Raw genomic sequence first — 20,646 nt, forward strand, 5'->3', positions numbered from 1 at the left:
ACTGTTAACAACACCCCCTGGGAATCAGTGTTATTTAACATTTCATAAAAGATTAAGAAAAAGGAGTATTTTGAGATATGTCTAGGTACACAAATTATACTTTGCTTTCTACATAGTAAAATGTCAAATCAATAGGAAGCAGCTTCTGGAATATCTCTAAAGCCATGTGCATAAGCTGGAAAGTGGCAGGTATCCTGTCACATGGATGAGTGTATGGCAGCTCACATAGGGGAAGACAATTCAGAGGATACCTTTAAGACAATGAACTCTGAACTGCTGGTTGCCACCAAGGTAAGGAATCTAGAAGTTGTTTTAGATTAATCCTTCAAGACGTCAACTCTTCTAAAGTCCAAACAGCCAGCAAAAGGTCTGGCTGTCCAGAATAAAGACAAAACATGAGCCTTAACAAAGCCTCAGTACGTCCCTCTTTGGGCTTAGTGTGCAGTGCTGGTCACTGCATCCTAAGAAAAAGAAGCGCCAGAGAAAGGCAGGTAAAATGATTAAAAGAATAGAGGGGCTTTTTTTCTCTGGGTTAAATGCCCATAAAGAATATAAGATGCTTTTATAGCATGAAAGACTCAGAGGAAGTAAAAATAGCCCTTGTCATCCAATCCTATAATTCTAAAATTAGGGGACAAAAGAAGCTTGAAAATGGGAGTAATGAAGAAACCGTCGTTGGAGGACATACAAAAGAAGGTCCTTCTTTGGCTGGGGCCGGGGGTCGGGTCTTTAAGTATTCTCCAATATGTGGAAGTACATGTGGTAGCTGTAAATGGAGGGTGGGGGTGGGGGTGGGGGACACGCAGCCCACCTCAACAGTCCTTTGAAGGGACAAAAACCACTCTGGACTGGTGCCCGCCTTCCCTCTCTCCCCAAATCACCACGGAATACAACCACAGAAACTCAAAACCAGCAAAAAACACTGACAAGACATTCAAAGGATTCAAAATGCTAATACTAAATCTCATTGTCTGGGAAAATTAAATTGAAAATAAATTCAAGGGTGCAAGATTTATAATAGATTAACAAGGGAAATTAAGGATGTTGGTGGGGCCGGGAGGAGATACATCCTTAACTTTGTGATTCACACGATGGAGCAATACTGTGTCCTTCAAAGAAATGGTATTTGGTAATCTGAGTTGGACAGCTATCATAAACCATTTCCTATACACTGTTAGCATAGTCAGAAAGGGAGAGTTATGGATTGACATGGGGATTAGATCATTTGAATTTTTCACCCACAGCACAAGTCCTTCAATCGTTTTCAATAAACAGAGGGAGAGGGAGACTCTGATGAACCGTTGCTCACGTGTTGAACAGTTAGCAATCCCGGGCTATCGGGTCCCTGCTGACGTTCCTTCAGAAAAACGAATGGACATCTAAACGGAATGAGGAAGGGAGGGTAATAACCAGAGTGTCATTGAATTGAGAGATGTTAAAAATGGGCCACAACCAACACATGGGCCCTTACTTTTAGGTGAAAGATTCCTATATATAAATACATAGTATGCTCTCTCTTGCCAAGAAATATTAGCCTAAGGAACTTCATTCCTCACAAAGAAGATAATCCCCTCTCTTCCTGCCCATAGGTCCCTTATCTTACCTGCTTCTTCCCTCTCTCGGGTAGGAACTTTGAGCCCCGCCTCTCTGCTCGTCCAAGCTCCGCCTTCCCAGTCCACCTGTGTGCCCAGCCCCTGACGTTGCCCGTTGGCTTCAGCAGCCTGCAGGATTCCGGCTCCCGATTGGTCGGCCCGTCCACGGCTTGCGCAGCTCACCAATGGCAGCGGTGCTGGGTGGAGGGGTGCCCACATCCAAGATGGCGTCCCCAGGAGCTGGGAGCGGGTGACCGGCGGCGGGGAAGCGGCCTGGGTTGGCCCTCAGATTGCGGGGTCTGGGGGCATCTCGCCGGGCAACCCCTTGGCCCGCCTACAAGGCCTTCCCCAGGCCAGAGCAATGGCCGCTGAGAACAGCAAGCAGTTTTGGAAGAGGAGCGCTAAGCTGCCGGGGAGGTGAGCCCAGGACGCTGAGAGGGAGAGGGGATTGGACCAAACCCTTCCAGATCCTAATCCCTAAATCCCGCGGGCCTGGGGCGCCGCAGAGGCCGGAAGACTGGTTTGGGGAAGCTGGGACTGCCAGGTGGCGGCAGGGCAGCTGTCAGGCAGAGAAGCGAACAGCGAGCTTTGGGGACGGCTGGATGTGGGTGTAGACCAGGGTCTGGGGGCGGAGGTTTCAGGAGGGGTGACCTCAGCGGGAAGGTGGCCGAAGATTGGGTGTAAAGGGGAATGGAGTTGGGTGAGTAGTCAGTGTCGGCCCTGGTCTCGGAGGTTCCTCCCCAGAGCTGCTTCCCACTCTAATTAGGACTCCCTCTCAGGGGTGCCCACCACGCACAGGTGGTTGGTCGCTCGAGGATGGCCCCTTCCCTTGCTCCCCGAGGTCGGCGCTTACCCGAAGGATTCCGGTGGAAGTTTGGGGCCGCCTGCCGAGAGGGTTAGGCAGGAAAAGTGAGGACGATTCTCAACCCTGACCTTACTTTATCTTGAGTTGGCCCTTTCCCACTAGGAATTATTACAAGATGACCACAGAATCAGGGTTATTCCTTTGGCATTTTCTAAGGATTTGTCCAACCCCAAGTGACTTCTTCCTCCTCTGCATTGTAATGCACTTCTTGTGCAAATGCACTAAATTCGTTCATTCTTCAGTTGTTTAACTGGAGAGCAGACCCCCTAAGACTACCCCCACCCTCTTTTCGGTGTATGTTGAGACTTTTGGCAAATTATCCATCCATCAATCTACTGTTGGTTTACTGTTTCAGTTTATTTTGGGCAAAGTCCTGAGAAGTATAAGGAAGAGTGTGTATTTCAGTCGTAAATTTAAGATTTCTGCCAGCTGCAGTCTACTTGGTGATGAAATTCATGTTTGGTTGTGTCCCCTGTGCTACCTTTTCTAATGGATTCGGGTTTTTTCCTTCTGGGTTAATCTTTTGAACTCGTGACTTTTTTTTTTTTTTTTTTTTTTTTTTTAAGCGAGAGAGAGATGAGGGTCGGTAGTGGCTAGGTAAGAGCCTTAATTTTTTTTTTTTTTTTAAATGAAATAGAGACAAGGTCTGACTATGTTGCCAGGGTTGGTCTCTGACTCCTGGCCTCAAGTGATCCTCTTGCCTTGTCCTCCCAAAGTGTTGGGATTACAGGCGTTAGCCACCATGCCCCACCAAGAGTCTTATTTTATTAAGGATCCTAGTAGACATATGGAGAATAGGGTGGAAATCAGCTTTTAGTAATACTTATTAAAGTAATAGAAAGGAATGCAAAGATGACTTCAGATTAATGTGCTGTGGACTTACAGTGTTAATATTACTGTTAAAGATGTTCTGTGTTTTTAGGTAAGCACACTTCCTGCCAACTGATTCCTTTTCCTTCCTGGTCTAGTGAGCTCTCTAGTTGTGTTAACTGCTATTCTCTGGGGTTTTCCATAGTGAGATCATTAAATTTTGACATCCTAAGATTATAATCAGAATCAATAGGAAGACTGTTGTATCAGGAAGCAACGTAAGAGATGTGGGACATGGCATGGGCTTCTGTGCTTTCTGACTGCTGGTTGCTATTAACAATCTCTTTTTCATATATTTCCTGTATTTAGCTATAAGAACAGTCAACTTTTTTAAAGCACTACTTTTCTGAGATAGGAAGAGAAGTCTTTTCAGTTTCTTCAAGTTTCTGGATTCCTTTTTCATTTTGAAGAATGTAGATATATAGAGAACTTTCGAGTTCAGAAAGACTTGGGTTACTATTTGGGCTCTCTTGTGTGTGTGACCAAGACAAATAATCTCTCTAGGCCTCAATTTCCTTACCTACGAAATGAGAAATAAAAATACTTTCCTCAGAGTTACGGTGGGGACTAAGTGAAATACCCTATTTGTAAAGAACCTAGGACAGTGTTTATTTAGCACATTATAGTTGCTCAAAAAATAGTAGTTATTAACATTGCTGTCATTATTAGAGCAAGTAAACATTTAAAGGAATGTTACTCAGATCCTTACCCCAGCTCATTGTCTTCGTTGTTTGTTTTAAGGTATTCAAATATTGTCATAATTCATAATAGTTTTTAGTACCTTACTTTGTAAAGAGAAATACTGTTCAGCTGTGTGCTTTTAGCAGTGAAGCCCACGAGCCTCTGGTCATGGGAGAAAACTAAGGTTCTTTTAGATAGAAAGGTACTTTGGTTTAAAGAAAATGTTAGGGCATTTTCTCAAGAATAGAACTTTTGCATCTGTACTCTTTCAGTCTTAGAGAAGAAAAACTTTCTCCTGGGTGGGGAAATGACACAAATAACTGTACTAGATGCATGGAAACTTGGAAATGAAACTAGTTTACTCTTCTTTGCAAATTGAAAGGTGAAAAAAGCGATGACAGGGTTCTTTCCATTTGTCTGATCATGATCCAACAATCTTAGTGACAACAAATAGAAATTTTATTAAATAAAATAACTTGCAAATGAATGAAACATTCTTTTTAAAAATAACAGCTTTATTGAGATATAATTCACATACCATAAAATTCACTCTTTTAAAGTGTACAATTCAGTGGTATTTAGTATATTCGTTTATAGTATAGATGGTTTTGTGCAACCATCACCACTAATTTCAGAACATTTTCATCATCCCGAAAAGAAACTACATACCTGTTTACAGTCACTCCCCATCCACCCCACTCCAGACCCTGGTAACTACTAATCTACTTTCTGTTTCTGTGGATTTACCTCTTTTGGACATTTTATATATATGGAGTAATATGATATGAGGCCTTTTGTGAGTGGCTTCTTTTATTAAGCACAGTGATTTCAGGCTTGTCCGCACTGTAGTATGTATCAGTACTTCATTCCATTTTGTGGCTGAATAATATTCCATAGTGTAGGTACACCACATTTTGTTCATTCATCAGTTGATGGATATTTGAGTTGTTTTCACTTTTGGGCTATTGTGAATAATGCTTTTATGAACATTTATGCAGAGGTTTTTGTTTGGATATATATTTTCTATTCTTCTGCTGATAAATAGGAGTGGAATCGCTGGGTCGTGTAGTAACTTGGTGAAACTAAGCATCTTTTAAGTTCTCTCAGTTATTCACATGAGCCCCATGTACTCAGCACATCAAATGGTCATTGTATTAATGCCTAGAAGATAAGAGGCAATCTGTACCATTGCAGGCTTTGGCACGTGTGGTGGCCTGTAATCCCAGAATTTTGGAAGGCTGAGGCAGGTGGATTGCTTGAGGCCAGGAGTCCGAGACCAGCCTGGCCAACATGGTGAAACCCCCCCATCTCTACTAAAAATACAAATTAGCTGGGCTTGGTGGTGTGCGCCTGTAGTCCCAGCTACTCAGGAGGCTGATGCCCAAGAATCTCTTGAACCTGGGAGACGGAGGTTGCAGTGAACTGAGATTGTGTCACTCCGCTCCAGCCTGGGCAACAGAGCGAGAGATCGTCTCAAAAAAAAAATGCAGGCTGTGAAATCTGACTGCCTAGGTTAAAATCCCAGCTCTGCTTTCTAGCTATGTGATCTTATGGGATTTAATTAACGTCTCGGTGCATCAGTCTCCCCATCTCTAAAATAGGGATAGAGTATCTGTTCCATGGGGCTGTTATGAGGATTAAATGAGATAATATGTAATAATTGATTAGGAGGTACACAATAATATTAGCTATTGTAGGAATGATAGTTGCGATGATAGTAGCTATCATTTTTGTTTTCTCTCCTTGCTTCAGTTTTTGAAACTGAAATTGAAAAGCTTTGATCTGGCTGGGTGTGGTGGCTCACACTTGTAATCCCAGCACTTTGGGAGGCTGAGACGAGTGGATCATTTGAGGTCAGGAGTTCGAGACCAGCCTGGCCAACATGGTGAAACTCCGTCTCTACTAAAAACACACAAAAAAATTAGCTGGGCTTGGTGGCACAAACCTGTGGGGGGAAAGAAAAAAGCTTTGGTCAGTGTGTGTGTGTGTGTGTGTGTGTGTGTGTGTGTGTGTGTCTGGAGCTTGGGCACAGGAGAAAAAAAAAATCACCTTTTTTTTTTTTTTTTTTTGAGATGAGGTCTCCCTCTGTTGCCCAGGCTGGAGTGCAACGCCAGCCTGGCACGATCTCAGCTCACTGCAGCCTCTGCCTCCCAGGTTTAAACGATTCTCCTGCCTCAGCCTCCTGAGTAGCTGGGATTACAGGCACATGCCACCATGCCCAGCTAATTTTTGTATTTTTAGTAGAGAAGGGCGTTTTGCCATGTTGGCCAGGCTGGTCTTGAACTCTCGACCTCAAGTGATCTCTTGACCTCAAGCCCACCTCAGCCTCCCAAAGTTCTGAGATTACAGGTGTGAGCCACCGTGCCCAGCCCTGGCTAATTTTTGTATTTTTTATAGAGACAGGTCTTGCCATGTTGCCCAGGCTGGTCATGAACTCCTGGACTCAAGCAGTCTGCCCACTTCATCCTCCCAAGTGTTGGGATTACAAGTGTGAGCCTCTGCGTCTGGCCAAAATCCAAATTACCTGAGTCCTCCAGGCCCTTCGTTGTTAGAAAGAGAGGCCAAGTTAAGAACCTGAAGCCAATCCTAAAATAATAATGAATCTGATAGGAGATTTAGTGTAAAAGTCACAGCCTGTCTGGGCAGGTACGTTACAACTTGTTCTTGGCTTGGAGATGTTTTACTGGTAGAGTGAGTGACTAGAAGATACTAAATTATCGTTGAAACAGCATAGATCACCTGTTCTGGAAGACTAATGTGGAGTGAGTGTGTGAACCTAGATCAGTTGCCAACATGTTTGGCATTTAAATTTGATAGATCTTTTTCCCATATTTGCGCTAGCTCTTTTATCAGTGCTAAACAAACACCTGTTGATTTTTCCTACCAAGATGTTTGCACTGTTTCAACTAGGCAAAACAGCTATGTCAATACATTCTATGGTGTTGGTTTTATTAAAGAGAGTGACGGAGGTTAATCAGAACTTTTGTTCCATTTTGTCTGCGTGGCAGCATATTCCATGGCATTCTTTTCTCTGCATATGTGGTGTGATTTCTTCAAGATGCAGTGTGTTAACTAACCTCTGGTTTTTAGCTCTAGCTTAAGTGGAGGCCTAGGTTTTGTAGAGATCTAATCTTCACTTACTAAATATTGTTAAGTGCCTGCTGGTATGTGTCATGCTCTGCCAGGTGGCAAGGGGGCTACAGAAAAAGATATGGCACCACTATGGCTTTCTAGGAGCTAAAAAATCTTCTTGGCATCATGGCTTCCTCTGGAGAAGATGCTGTGTATGATTGACTTTCTGGTTTTTCCACTAAACGTATGTTACATTTGTAATCAGACAAACTTAAAAGTGGAATTGGGTGAAAACACATTGTTGAATGCAAAGAGCAAGATGTAGAAAGATATGTACAATGTGCAGTCTTTTATGTGAAGTTTAAAAACATAAAAAATACTGTGTGTTGTTTATGGATCTGTGAATATATGTAGAGGTATAAAAACAGATGGGAGGAGTTCCCTCCAATTTCAGAATAATTGTTATCTCTTGGGAAGTGAAGGAACAGGACTAGGGACTGCAATTGGGGCATCAGTAGTCTAACACTTTGTTTTTGTTTTGTTTTGTTTTGTTTTTTTGAGATGGAGTCTTACTCGGTTGCCAGGCTGGAGTGCAGTGGCCTGATCTCCGCTCACTGCAACTTCTGCCTCCCGGGTTCAAGCGATTCTCCTGCCTTGGCCTCCCGAGTAGCTGGGACTACAGATGTGTCCACCACGCCCAGCTAATTTTTTTGTATTTTTAGTAGAGATGGGGTTTCACCATTTTGGCCAGGATAGTCTTGATCTCCTGACCTCGTGACCCACCCACCTTGGCCTCCCAAAGTGCTGGATTACAGGCGTGAGCCACTGTGACTGGCCTAACACTTTTTTTCTTAAATGAAATGTGACAAATGTTAACATTTGTAAATCAGAGTGATGGGTTCGTGGATGTTTATTGTATCATTTTCTGTACTTTTCTTTGTGTTTGAAAATGTCAATTAAATGCTTTTTCACTTGTGTTAGAGCAAATGTTTTGTGTTTTTTTTTAACTTGTGTTGGAGAGATCAGCTAGTTAGCCATGGAATTAAGTAAAATTTAAAGTAACGATTTAGAGTCAAAATAAGTCCTATTTACAGTCTGATGTTATTTATATAAAGTTTAAAAAACATGCAAAATCATACATTATTTAGGGATACATACATAGAAAATAAAAATATAAAAATGAGTGTGAAAAATGCCAGATCCAATAGAGTGACTTCCTAGGAAGGGAGGCAGGGGTATTCCAGGGTTTTTTGTTTTGTTTTGTTTTGTTTTTGACACGGAGTTTCACTCTTGTTGCCCTGGCTGGAGTGCAATGGCACGATCTCGGCTCACTGCAACCTCTGCCTCCCAGACTCAAGCAATTCTTATGCCTCAGCGTCCTGATTAGCTGGGATTTTAGGTGTGTGCCACCAAGCCCAGCTAATTTTTATTTTTAGTAGAGATGGGGTTTTGCTGTGTTGGCCAGGCCAGTCTTGAACTGCTGGACTCAAGTGATCTGCCTGCCTTGGCCTCTCAAAGTGCAGGGATTACAGGCGTGAGCCATGGTGCCCAGCCCTGATTGTGTCTTATATTATGATCTAAATCTAGTTTATTTTTAAAAAGTAATATAAGCCCTAATTTATGTATGTTAGGGAACTAGAGAAGACTTGAGTTAGTAGATGCTGGGGGTAGGGGTATGGAAAGTTTCATGAGGGGTGTAGAATTTGAAGAGAATGTTGCAGGATGGATACAATTTTGAAAAGGGATGTAGAAAATAGAAAAGCATTCCAAGTAGGGAAAAGAGCCTTATTTAATAATGGGTTTAATAAGTTTGGAAGGTGGAGTGGAGATCAGTCTTTCTTAGAGCTGAGTTTGGGTTTGGAAGGAGTAGGGATGGTACAGACAGTGATAGGTGAATTATAAATGTCAGGAAATTGAGCACCTTAATCATTGGGCTCTTCTGGTCTATCTCCATTTAGTCTCCGTGATCATCTCGGTTTCTCTTTTCTAACTTCTTGCCTGTCTTTTTTAAGCTGCAATAAACTGATTTATTATACAGAGTGTTCCAGTTTTAGATACATCATGGTTTAGTTCAAGAATATGTTAACAAATTCAATTTGGGCCCTGATACCTTTGCTGATGAAGTCCATCATTTATCTTAGCCTTCCTGGCTGTGCCAGCACCTTGGGCTGACAGCTTTAGAAAATAGTCTACTGTGATTTTAAGATTCCTTTCCTAGATGGTAATTGATGGCCTCTGGCCCTTCAGCCTGCACAAATTAGGTTTGCTTTTTCTCTGCATGGGTTACTGGCAGATGGTAATACTTCTTTAAGGAGAGGATCTGAGGACCCTCTCTTATTTTTCTACCCAGTCACCTTACCTAACCGGCCTGTTGAGATCTTCCTGCAGTTTATCCTCTGATTTTATATTTTACTGTGAAGAGGTCTTGTGGGCTTGAAGAATTCAGGTGTACTCTTAGATTATTTGCAGCTGCTAATGTGCATATCAGTAGCCCTTTGGGGTTTTTTTTTTTTTCCCCGCAGTTGGTGGGGGTGTGTAACACCCCCTTCCTCTCTCAGCAGAACTTTCCCTTTACTCTTTGATTCCTCTTTTTTTCTCTCTGCCTAGGAAACCCTTTAAACACATCAATTAGTATTGTTTTCAAAGTTTGTATTTCTGTAGTAATATATGTAATAGTTTGCTTACACATTACTTATTAATCTTCCAGAGAGGTTTAGGGAGTAAAGATTCTTTTTTTTTTTTTTTTAATTATTATTATACTTTAAGTTTTAGGGTACATGTGCACAATGTGCAGGTTAGTTACATATGTATACATGTGCCATGCTGGTGTGCTGCACCCATTAACTCGCCATTTAGCATTAAGTATATCTCCTAATGCTATCCATCCCCCCTCCCCCCACCTCACAACAGTCCCCAGAGTGTGATGTTCCCCTTCCTGTGTCCATGTGTTCTCATTGTTCAATTCCCATCTATGAGTGAGAACATGCGGTGTTTGTTTTTTGTCCTTGCGATAGTTTACTGAGAATGATGATTTCCAATTTCATCCATGTCCCTACAAAGGACATGAACTCATCATTTTTTATGGCTGCATAGTATTCCATGGTGTATATGTGCGACATTTTCTCAATCCAGTCTATCATTGTTGGACATTTGGGTTGGTTCCAAGTCTTTGCTATTGTGAATAGTGCTGCAATAAACATACGTGTGCATATGTCTTTATAGCAGCATGATTTATAGTCCTTTGGGTATATACCCAGTAATGGGATGGCTGGGTCAAATGGTATTTCTAGTTCTAGATCCCTGAGGAATCGCCACACTGACTTCCACAATGCTTGAACTAGTTTACAGTCCCACCAACAGTGTAAAAGTGTTCCTATTTCTCCACATCCTCTCCAGCACCTGTTGTTTCCTGACTTTTTAATGATCACCATTCTAACTGGTGTGAGATGGTATCTCACTGTGGTTTTGATTTGCATTTCTCTGATGACCAGTGATGATGAGCATTTTTTCATGTGTCTTTTGGCTGCATAAATGTCTTCTTTTGAGAAGTATCTGTTCATATCCTTCGCCTACTTTTTGATGGGGTTCTTTGTTTTTTTCTTGTAAATTTGTTTGAGTTCATTGTAGATTCTAGATATTAGCCCTTTGTCAGATGAGTAGGTTGCAAAAATTTTCTCCCATTTTGTAGGTTGCCTGTTCACTCTGATGGTAGTTTCTTTTGCTGTGCAGAAGCTCTTTAGTTTAATTAGATCCCATTTGTCAATTTTGGCTTTTGTTGCCATTGCTTTTGGTGTTTTAGACATGAAGTCCTTGTCCATGCCTATGTCCTGAATGGTAATGCCTAGGTTTTCTTCTAGGGTTTTTATGGTTTTAGGTCTAACGTTTAAGTCTTTAATCCATCTTGAATTAATTTTTGTATAAGGTGTAAGGAAGGGATCCAGTTTCAGCTTTCTACATATGGCTAGCCAGTTTTCCCAGCACCATTTATTAAATAGGGAATCCTTTCCCCATTGCTTGTTTTTCTCAGGTTTGTCAAAGATCAGATAGTTGTAGATATGCGGCGTTATTTCTGAGGGCTCTGTTCTGTTCCATTGATCTATATCTCTGTTTTGGTACCAGTACCATGCTGTTTTGGTTACTGTAGCCTTGTAGTATAGTTTGAAGTCAGGTAGCGTGATGCCTCCAGCTCTGTTCTTTTGGCTTAGGATTGACTTGGTGATGCGGGCTCTTTTTTGGTTCCATATGAACTTTAAAGTAGTTTTTTCCAATTCTGTGAAGAAAGTCATTGGTAGCTTGATGGGGATGGCATTGAATCTATAAATTACCTTGGGCAGTATGGCCATTTTCACGATATTGATTCTTCCCTACCCATGGGCATGGAATGTTGTTCCATTTGTTTGTATCCTCTTTTATTTCATTGAGCAGTAGTTTATAGTTCTCCTTGAAGAGGTCCTTCACATCCCTTGTAAGTTGGATTCCTAAGTATTTTATTCTCTTTGAAGCAATTGTGAATGGGAGTTCACTCATGATTTGGCTCTCTGTTTGTCTGTTATTGGTGTATAAGAATGCTTGTGATTTTTGTACATTGATTTTGTATCCTGAGACTTTGCTGAAGTTGCTTATCAGCTTAAGGAGATTTTGGGCTGAGACAATGGGGTTTTCTAGATATACAATCATGTTGTCTGCAAACAGGGACAGTTTGATTTCCTCTTTTCCTAATTGAATACCCTTTATTTCCTTCTCCTGCCTAATTGCCCTGGCCAGAACTTCCAACACTATGTTGAATAGGAGTGGTGAGAGAGGGCATCCCTGTCTTGTGCCAGTTTTCAAAGGGAATGCTTCCAGTTTTTGCCCATTCAGTATGATATTGGCTGTGGGTTTGTCATAGATAGCTCTTATTATTTTGAGATACGTCTCATCAATACCTAATTTATTGAGAGTTTTTAGCATGAAGGGTTGTTGAATTTTGTCAAAGGCCTTTTCTGCATCTATTGAGATAATCATGTGGTTTTTGTCTTTGGTTCTGTTTATATGCTGGGTTACATTTATTGATTTGCGTATATTGAACCAGCCTTGCATCCCAGGGATGAAGCCCACTTGATCATGGTGGATAAGCTTTTTGATGTGCTGCTGTATTCGGTTTGCCAGTATTTTATTGAGGATTTTTGCATCAATGTTCATCGAGGATATTGGTCTAAAATTCTCTTTTTTTGTTGTGTCTCTGCCCGGCTTTGGTATCAGGATGATGCTGGCCTCATAAAATGAGTTATGGAGGATTCCCTCTTTTTCTATTGATTGGAATAGTTTCAGAAGGAATGGTACCAGTTCCTCCTTGTACCTCTGGTAGAATTCGGCTGTGAATCCATCTGGTCCTGGACTCTTTTTGGTTGATAAGCTATTGATTATTGCCACAATTTCAGATCCTGTTATTGGTCTACTCAGAGATTCAACTTCTTCCTGGTTTAGTCTTGGGAGGGTGTATGTGTCGAGGAATTTATCCATTTTTTCTAGATTTTCTAGTTTATTTGCGTAGAGGTGTTTGTAGTATTCTCTGATGGTAGTTTGTATTTCTGTGGGATCGGTGGTGATATCCCCTTTATCATTTTTTATTGTGTCTATTTGATTGTTCTCTCTTTTTTTCTTTATTAGTCTTGCTAGCGGTCTATCAATTTTGTTGATCCTTTCAAAAAACCAGCTCCTGGATTCATTAATTTTTTGAAGGGTTTTTTTTGTCTCTATTTCCTTCAGTTCTGCTCTGATTTTAGTTATTTCTTGCCTTCTGCTAGCTTTTGAATGTGTTTGCTCTTGCTTTTCTAGTTCTTTTAATTGTGATGTTAGGGTGTCAATTTTGGATCTTTCCTGCTTTCTCTTGTGGGCATTTAGTGCTATAAATTTCCCTGTACACACTGCTTTGAATGTGTCCCAGAGATTCTGGTATGTTGTGTCTTTGTTCTCGTTGGTTTCAAAGAACATCTTTATTTCTGCCTTCATTTCGTTATGTACCCAGTAGTCAGTCATTCAGGAGCGGGTTGTTCAGTTTCCATGTAGTTGAGCGGTTTTGAGTGAGTTTCTTGGGAGTAAAGATTCTTATAGCCAAAGAAGTAGGGACTGTATTCATAAATTAAAGATTATATATAAAATTTCCTCTGAAATCTTAATAGGAATCAATGTGAAAGTGATTGATTTGGCTATATTTTTATTTAAAAGCATCCTTTAGGATCACCTCTGTTATGTGAAACAAGTATTTGGTAAGCTTGTTTCAATTTCTAAATGTTGAGTATGGATTAAATTATAAAAATGGGAGGGAGGAAGAAAATCAACATTTCTTGGGCACCGAGTGTTTGCTGGGTAGTGTTCTAACATTTGCAAATCTACGTCACTTCCAGCTTAACATTAAATGAGCATTACCACCCACCAGGAATTGTGCTAAAGGGCTTTCGACATATTATCCCACTTAAACCTTCTAACCTTCTCAAGATTGCTTATTTCTTATAAAGGTGATACTTGTACATGATACTAAATCAGAAACGGTTTGCAGTGAAAACTAAGTCTCTTTGGTGTCCCATCATCTTCCAGTCATCTGGTTCCTATTCCAAACTGCTGCTAACAGTGTCTTTTGTATTCTTGCAGATAACTCTGATATTCTTTCAGATACATAGACCTAATCATACATAAAATGCATGTATCTATTTTAAAGATTTTTACAAAAATGGTGTCATACATGTAGTTCTGCATCTTTTTTCAATTAATGTCTGAGTTTATTTCATGTCAGTGAATATAGAACTGCCTCATTCTTTTTTTTTTTGAGACAGAGTCTTGCTCTATCACCCAAGCTGGAGTGCAGTGGTACGATCTCGGCCCACTGCAACCTCCACCTCCCCAGCTCAAGCCATTCTCCTGCCTCAGCCTCCTGAGTAGTTGGGATTACAGGCGCCTGCCACCATGCCCGGCTAATTTATGTGTTTTTTAGTAGAGATGGGGTTTCACCATGTTGGCCAGGCTGGTCTTGAACTCCTGAGCTTAGGTGATCTGCCTGCTTTGGCCTCCCCAAGTACTGGGATTACAGGCGTGAGCCACCGCACCTGGCCAGAACTGCCTCATTCTTTTTAAAAGATGTACTTTACCTACTTTCCTGTTGGTAATTATCCTTTCTATTTTAATAGGTAAGTTAGCTCCTTTATATTTATTGGAATTACTGATATATTTAGTTATTTAGTTTTAGTTCAATTTTTAATATTTTCTTCGTCTTTTTTTTTTTTTTTTTTTTGAGATAGGACTTACTCTGTTGCCCAGGCTATAGTGCAATGACACGATGATAGGTCACTGTAGTCTCAAACTCCTGGGTTCAAGTAATCATCTCACCTCAGCCTCCCAAGTAGCTAGAACTACAAGCATGCACACCACAGTTGGCTAATTTTTAAATTTTTTGTAGGTACAAGGTCTTGCTATGTTGCTCAGGCTGGTCAAACTTCTAGCCTCAAGCAGTTCTTACACCTCAGCATCCCAAAGTGCTGGGATTACAGATGTGAGCTACCATGCTTGGCCTTTTAAAAATATTTTCTTCTTAAAAAAATCTTTCACTATGTGGACTGTGCTTGCTTTTGAGGGGAGGGCATATATCTATATATCTATATATCTATATATATATCAGAATATATATATATCAGAATATATATATATATCAGAATATATATATATATCAGAATATATATATATATTCTGATAATTTGGAAGATTTATCTTTTTATTCTAGTGATTGTGTTTATAAGTGTAACTTTATACCATATTTCTTCAGACAGTACCCGTTGGCTCCCTACCATGAGCAATGATGAAATTAGTAAGTATATTTCCTCACCCCTCTCTTCCCACCTGCTTCTAGTTGATTATATTATTTTTCTTGGTTTTATTTTCTGTTGTAAAACATACATATTCGTCTATTAACATTTGCAAATCTACATTAGGATTTAATGTTAAGCAGGTAGTGACATAGATTTGCAAATTGAGCTATCTGCTTTAAATATCTTCTGAGCCCTGTCAGTAAAAGATGAAGAAGTCGATGCACTTCATTTGTCCACTTTTTCCTCCTTTTAACATTAGCCAATTATATTACTTTGACATTCTCTTTGCCTCAAATGTAATACCTAGTCGTAAGGTTGGGTCTGTTCAGGGCTCTCCACCAATCCTTTTGCCATGGTTTCTCCATCTCATGATTAGTTGAAGTTTGTTCTCTCACAGCTTCTTCAGACAGGTGTTAAGGAACACATTTTCCCTGAGTTCTTACATGTTGAAAAGTAGTTTTTTTTTCACTTTTATACTTAAACAATAGTTTGGCTTGATATATACTTATTCTTGAGTCATTTATTCTCATTTTCTTTCTTCTCTTCCTTCTCTTTCCCTTTCCTTTCCAACAGGGTCCAGGCTGGAGTGCAGTGGTGTGCTCACTGCAGCCTGGACCCTCCTGGGGTCAAGAGATCCCCCTGTCTCAGCCTCCCAAGTAGCTGAGGCTACTTGGCACCATGCCCAACTAATTTTTTATTTTCTTGTAGAAACAGGGTCTCACTTTGTTGCCCAGGCTGGTTTCGAACTCCTGGGCTCAAGCAGTCATTTTGCCCTGGCCTCCCAAAGTGCTGGGATTACAGGTGTGAGCCACCCCATCCAGCTCATTTTCTTTTAATTGTGGTACATTACCGAAAAGCACATGAAGCACAAATGTGTGGTATGATGGCTTAATGAATAATCACAAAGTGAACACCCCAGAAACTTCTGTGTCTATTTGCTGTCTTCTCCTTTCTTTCCTCCAGAGAGAACTGTATCCTTTTATGTCATTTACTCCTTTCTTTCTTTATAATATTACTCTGCATGCATCCCTAAACAGTAGAAACTACTTTTGTCAGTTTTTGAAGTCTATATAAGTCGAATCATGCAGTATTTATTCTTATGCTTTACTTCATTTGTTCAACATGACATTTGTAAGATCCATCCACGTTGTTACTTGAAGCCCTACTTCACATATATTATCATTGGTGTGTAATGTTCTGCTATATAAACATATTGCAATTGATTTCTCTTGTCACTGTTGATGGACATTTGGGTTATTTCTGGTTTGGGGCTAAGACGAGCCATGGTGCTTTGAATAGTCTTATATATATCTCCTAATACATATATGTATATATTTATCTTAAGATGCATATTTGGGAGTGAAAATACTGGGTCTTAGGGTATGCATATTTCATTCTTCCTGGATATGACCAAATTACGTTTATACCTCTCCTGCAGTGTGTGAGCTCCTTAGGTCACCCTTCACTGTCTTTTAGCCAGTGAGCCTTTCAATTAGGCAATATTCCCACTTTAGATGAGGAAACAGGTTCAAAGGAGTCAAAAAGCTTACTGGAAGTTCATGGTGGTACTGAGTGCCAGAACTGGCGTTTGAACTCTGCTCTCTCCAGCTCTAAAGCCCGTTACCTTTCCATCCTGCCTTCTTTACACATAGGACATCCTGACAGGTGTGTAAGGCACTGAAACTTCACCAGGGAAAATGAACATTATCAAATATATTTTTTTAACGGGTAGATTGCTCTCTTTGGGGGATGGCTTGAGTACAGTTATTAGAGATAACCTATTTATCAAAGTCTCATCCAGTTTTGTGATGCAGATGGCACTCAGCCAACATATTTAGTTTCCCAGCTAAACTAACAATTTATTTCTTCCTTTTGTTTTTGCTTTTAGCATTCAGCCTGTATATGGAGCACAGCATCCTCCTCTTGACCCACGGCTCACCAAAAAGTAAGTCAAGACATTTTCCTTTTATCTATCTACTGCTGTCACCCCTATACCCTCCCTTATTCTGTTGAAATGACAGTTTCCACCTTGACATTTTTTAGCTTCTCTTCTGCCCTATTTTGGACCAGGAGATGAGCAATGTTCTTACTTCCAAATGATCCATTGCTAAATGGGAAATTAACTCCCATTAGAGATTTTGTGTTTTCCTATATTGGGAACTGATATATGTAGGGTTTGGTATTGGATTCTGTGGTCAAAAGAGAATAGTCAAAAGGTCTTTATTGATTAAATGTTGTCCCTGAAACCAGAACATTGATGACCTCCAGATCTTTTAGCAGGAGATCTGGTTTCTGAGGTTCACTGCTTCTGAATAATAGGTAGGTCTGCCACCTTTTCCTCACTTTTACTATGAGAACTAGGGCAACGGAATATAACTGTAGGCTGGCATTCTTTAGTTCCTCTTTCCCTTTGACACACTCAAAGAGACCCAGGCATATGTACGGTAGAGTTAAAAGCTATTTAGGGCTGGGCATGGTGGCTCACGCCTGTAATCCCAGCACTTTGGGAGGCCGAGGCAGGTGGATCACTTGAGGTCAGGAGTTCGAGACCAGCCTGGCCAACATGGTGAAACCCTGTCTCTGCTAAAAATACAAAAATTGGCTGGGTTGGTGGCAGGCACCTGTAATCCCAGCTACTTGGGAGGCTGAGGCATGAGAATCGCTTGAACCCAGGAGGCGGAGGTTGCAGTGAGCCGAGATCATGCCATTGCACTCCAGCCTGGGCAACAAAGCGAGATGCCGTCTCAAAAAAATAAAAATAAAAATAAATAAATAAAAGCTATTTAGGAGGCTATTTCTCTAGTAGAACTCTAATAAATTGTTTTCAAATGCAACAGAGACTCTAGTTAAATCCAAGATGTGTGGCTGTGTATCCATACCTCCAATTCTCCCTTTATCCCATCTTTCTCTCATGGACCATCACTGGGCCACAGTGATTTTAAATGAGGGGATAGGTCACCTTCAGAGATTTCCTAAGAACTTTGGCCTCTATGTGGGGACGTGCTTAATTTTAGAGACTAGTTTCTGGGAAAGTTGTTGTTTGTAATGAAAGCTGAATGGTTAGGGAGATACAGACCTAGGTTCTCATCTTCCTGGGGCCTGTGTATTAGTAGCTGCCCTTTCTTCCTTCACAGTCAATAGGGAAGTAAAGATAATGTACAATTATGGTTCCAGCTACATGACATTCTGGAAAAGGCAAAACATGGTGACAGTGAGAAGATCAGTTGCCAAGGGGTGGGGTTGAGGGGAGATATGAATAGGTAGAGTACTGAGGATTTTTAGGGCAGTGCAGCTACTCTGTGTGATACTATAAAAACGGTGGATACTGCCAGGCGCAGTGGCTCATGCCTGTAATCCCAGCACTTTGGGAGGCGGAGGTGGGCGGATCACTTGAGGTCAGGAGTTTGAGACCAGCCTGGCCAACATGGTGAAACCCCATCTCTACTAAAAATAAAAAAATCAGCCGGGCCTGGTGGCGGGCGCCTGTAATTTCAGTTACTTCGGAGGCTGAGGCAGGAGAATTGCTTGACCCTGGGAGCCAGGGGTTGCAGTGGGCTGAAATCAAGCCACTGCACTCCACCCTGGACAACACAGCAAGACTCTGTCTCAAAAAACAAAGCAAAACAAAACAAAACAAAACAAAACAAAAAACAGTGGATACGTGTCATTATGCATTTGTTCAAACCCACAGAATGTACAACACCAAGAGTGAACCCTAATTCAAACTACTGACTTTGAGTGATGATAATGTATCAGTGTAGGTTCATCACTTGTAACAAATGTACCACTGTGGTGGCGGATGTTCATAATGGAGAGGCTGTGCCTGTGTGGGAGAAGGGAGTGTATAGGAAATCTCTGTACCTTCCTCTGGATTTTGCTGTGAACCTAAAACTATTCTAAATATATAAATAATGTGGTTTTTTAAAAAAGAAAAGAAAAAAAGAATAATATACATTAAAGTATTTTGAATACCTAGAAGAATGCTGTATCAAATATGCATTATCAGTATTTAAAAATTTTAAAGATAACTTAGCTGAATATGTAGTACACTTTCTATAATTCTACCAACTTCTTTTTGCGATTTGGTGTGTGTATAAGGCACAGTCTTCTGAATTACTGAGGAAGCACGACTGCTGTTCTTGTCTGCAAGGTGCATGCTTTTTTTTTAAATCAGAAACCACTATTGTATAGATTTCTTGAGAGCAGGGACTTTGTTTTGTTCATTACTGTACCCATAGCCTCTAGAACAGCATGTGGCACATAGTAGGCAGTGAGTAAATATTTATTGAATGAAGGTATGAAACTGTCTCATTTACTTAAACAGCAGGCTTTTCTTTAATGTTCCTTGGTTTGCCCCTTTTGTTAGGTCTTCTTTTTTTTCTTTTGAGATAGGGTCGCTCTATTGAGGCTGGCTTGCAGTGGTGTGATCTTGGCTCACTGCAGCCTCCGCCTCCTGGGCTCAAGCAAGCCTCCCATCTCAGCCTCCCTAGTAGCTGGGACTACAGGCGTGCACCACCACATCTGGCTAATTTTTGTATTTTTTGTAGAGACACGGTTTTGCCATGTTGCCCAGGCTGGTCTTGAACCCCTTGGCTGAAGTGATCCACCTGCCTCGGCCTCCCAAAGTGCTGGAATTACAGGCATGAGCCACTGTGTCCGGCCTTTTTTTTTTTTTTTTTTTTTAAACAGTCTTGCACTGTTGCTCAGGCTAGAGTGCACTGGCATGATCAGGGCTCACTGCAGCCTTGACCTCCTGGGCTGAAGCTATCCTCCTGCCTCAGCTCCCGCATGCCTCACCCTCAACCTCACCCACAGTCGCTGGGACTACAGGCATGGGCCACCATGCCTGGCTAATTTTTGTATTTTTAGTGTAGATGGGGTTTCACCATGTTGCCCATGCTTGTCTCAAACTCCCAGACTCAAGTGATCAGCCTGCCTTGGCCTCCCAACGTGCTAGGATTACAGGGGTGAGCCACCGCACCTGTCTGTTAGCTCTTAAGGGGAGCATGTTTTCTGTGATATCTGTGTGATCGTCCCATTAAATAGAATGAATTCTACTCTTCTTTGGTTTTATCAAGAATCGACTTTCTGGTCTGTTGGCCAGTGAGGCAGGCATTACTGGTTACCTAACTGATAGTCTTCCCTGTGCCTGCTTCTTTCATGCTCAAGAACCGTAATTTTGTTCAGATATTGAGTAAGTAACAATGCACTTAGGGGAGGTATTAACATTGGCTTAAACCTTTCATGATAATTCTTTAGTAATCCCAGTCACTGGCATAGACTGGTCTCATCTCATTGGTTCTGGCCAATCAAAGAAAGTCTCCTGGGGGAGGGTTCTTGGAAAGATTTTCTTTTTTGATCAGAATGGGAGACGGTTCTGTGAAGAAAGCCTCTTTTTGCTGCCACTCACATTTCCTGCATTTGAATGTGGTAGTGTGAGTGTGATTCTGAAAGCTATAGCAGCCGACTCGTAACCCCGAGGCAAAAATAAAAAAAGACGAGAATAGCAAAGACAACGGCCTAGACCTACATCGTGGTCTTGGGATTTAAGGATCATAGTTGAGAATTATGTTACGTGTAACTACAACCATTCTGGTCACAGCCAGGAGTTATTGACTGGTAATAGATCTGTTCTAGCACAACCTTTGACAAACACGTGGCTAACCTATAAAGCCGTTCATCCACTCATATATAAAGCACTGAGTGTACTGTCCATTTTATGTTTTGA

At 41.1% G+C, this 20,646-nt stretch overlaps 2 protein-coding genes across 5 annotated transcripts in view; one reads left to right on the plus strand and one right to left on the minus strand.

Moving 5' to 3' along the window:
• TMEM217 (transmembrane protein 217) overlaps positions 1-1,811 on the minus strand; it is a 45,325-nt gene extending 43,514 nt beyond the window's left edge. For all 4 annotated transcript variants that reach the window (XM_054557445.2, XM_002816849.5, XM_054557442.2 and 1 more), the window contains exon 1: positions 1,604-1,811. In XM_054557445.2, the coding sequence (XP_054413420.2) occupies positions 1,604-1,811 (208 nt within the window). The remainder of the gene's footprint in view (positions 1-1,603) is intronic.
• The window catches only part of TBC1D22B (TBC1 domain family member 22B), a 77,358-nt gene continuing 58,519 nt past the window's right edge, over positions 1,808-20,646 (plus strand). Inside the window, 2 exon segments of the mRNA NM_001132178.1 lie at positions 1,808-2,009; positions 16,807-16,863. Of these exon segments, the coding sequence (NP_001125650.1) occupies positions 1,954-2,009; positions 16,807-16,863 (113 nt within the window). The 5' untranslated portion in view covers positions 1,808-1,953.

Source organism: Pongo abelii, chromosome 5 (genome assembly GCF_028885655.2).
Source record: "Pongo abelii isolate AG06213 chromosome 5, NHGRI_mPonAbe1-v2.0_pri, whole genome shotgun sequence".
NCBI classification, from domain to species: Eukaryota; Metazoa; Chordata; class Mammalia; order Primates; family Hominidae; genus Pongo; species Pongo abelii.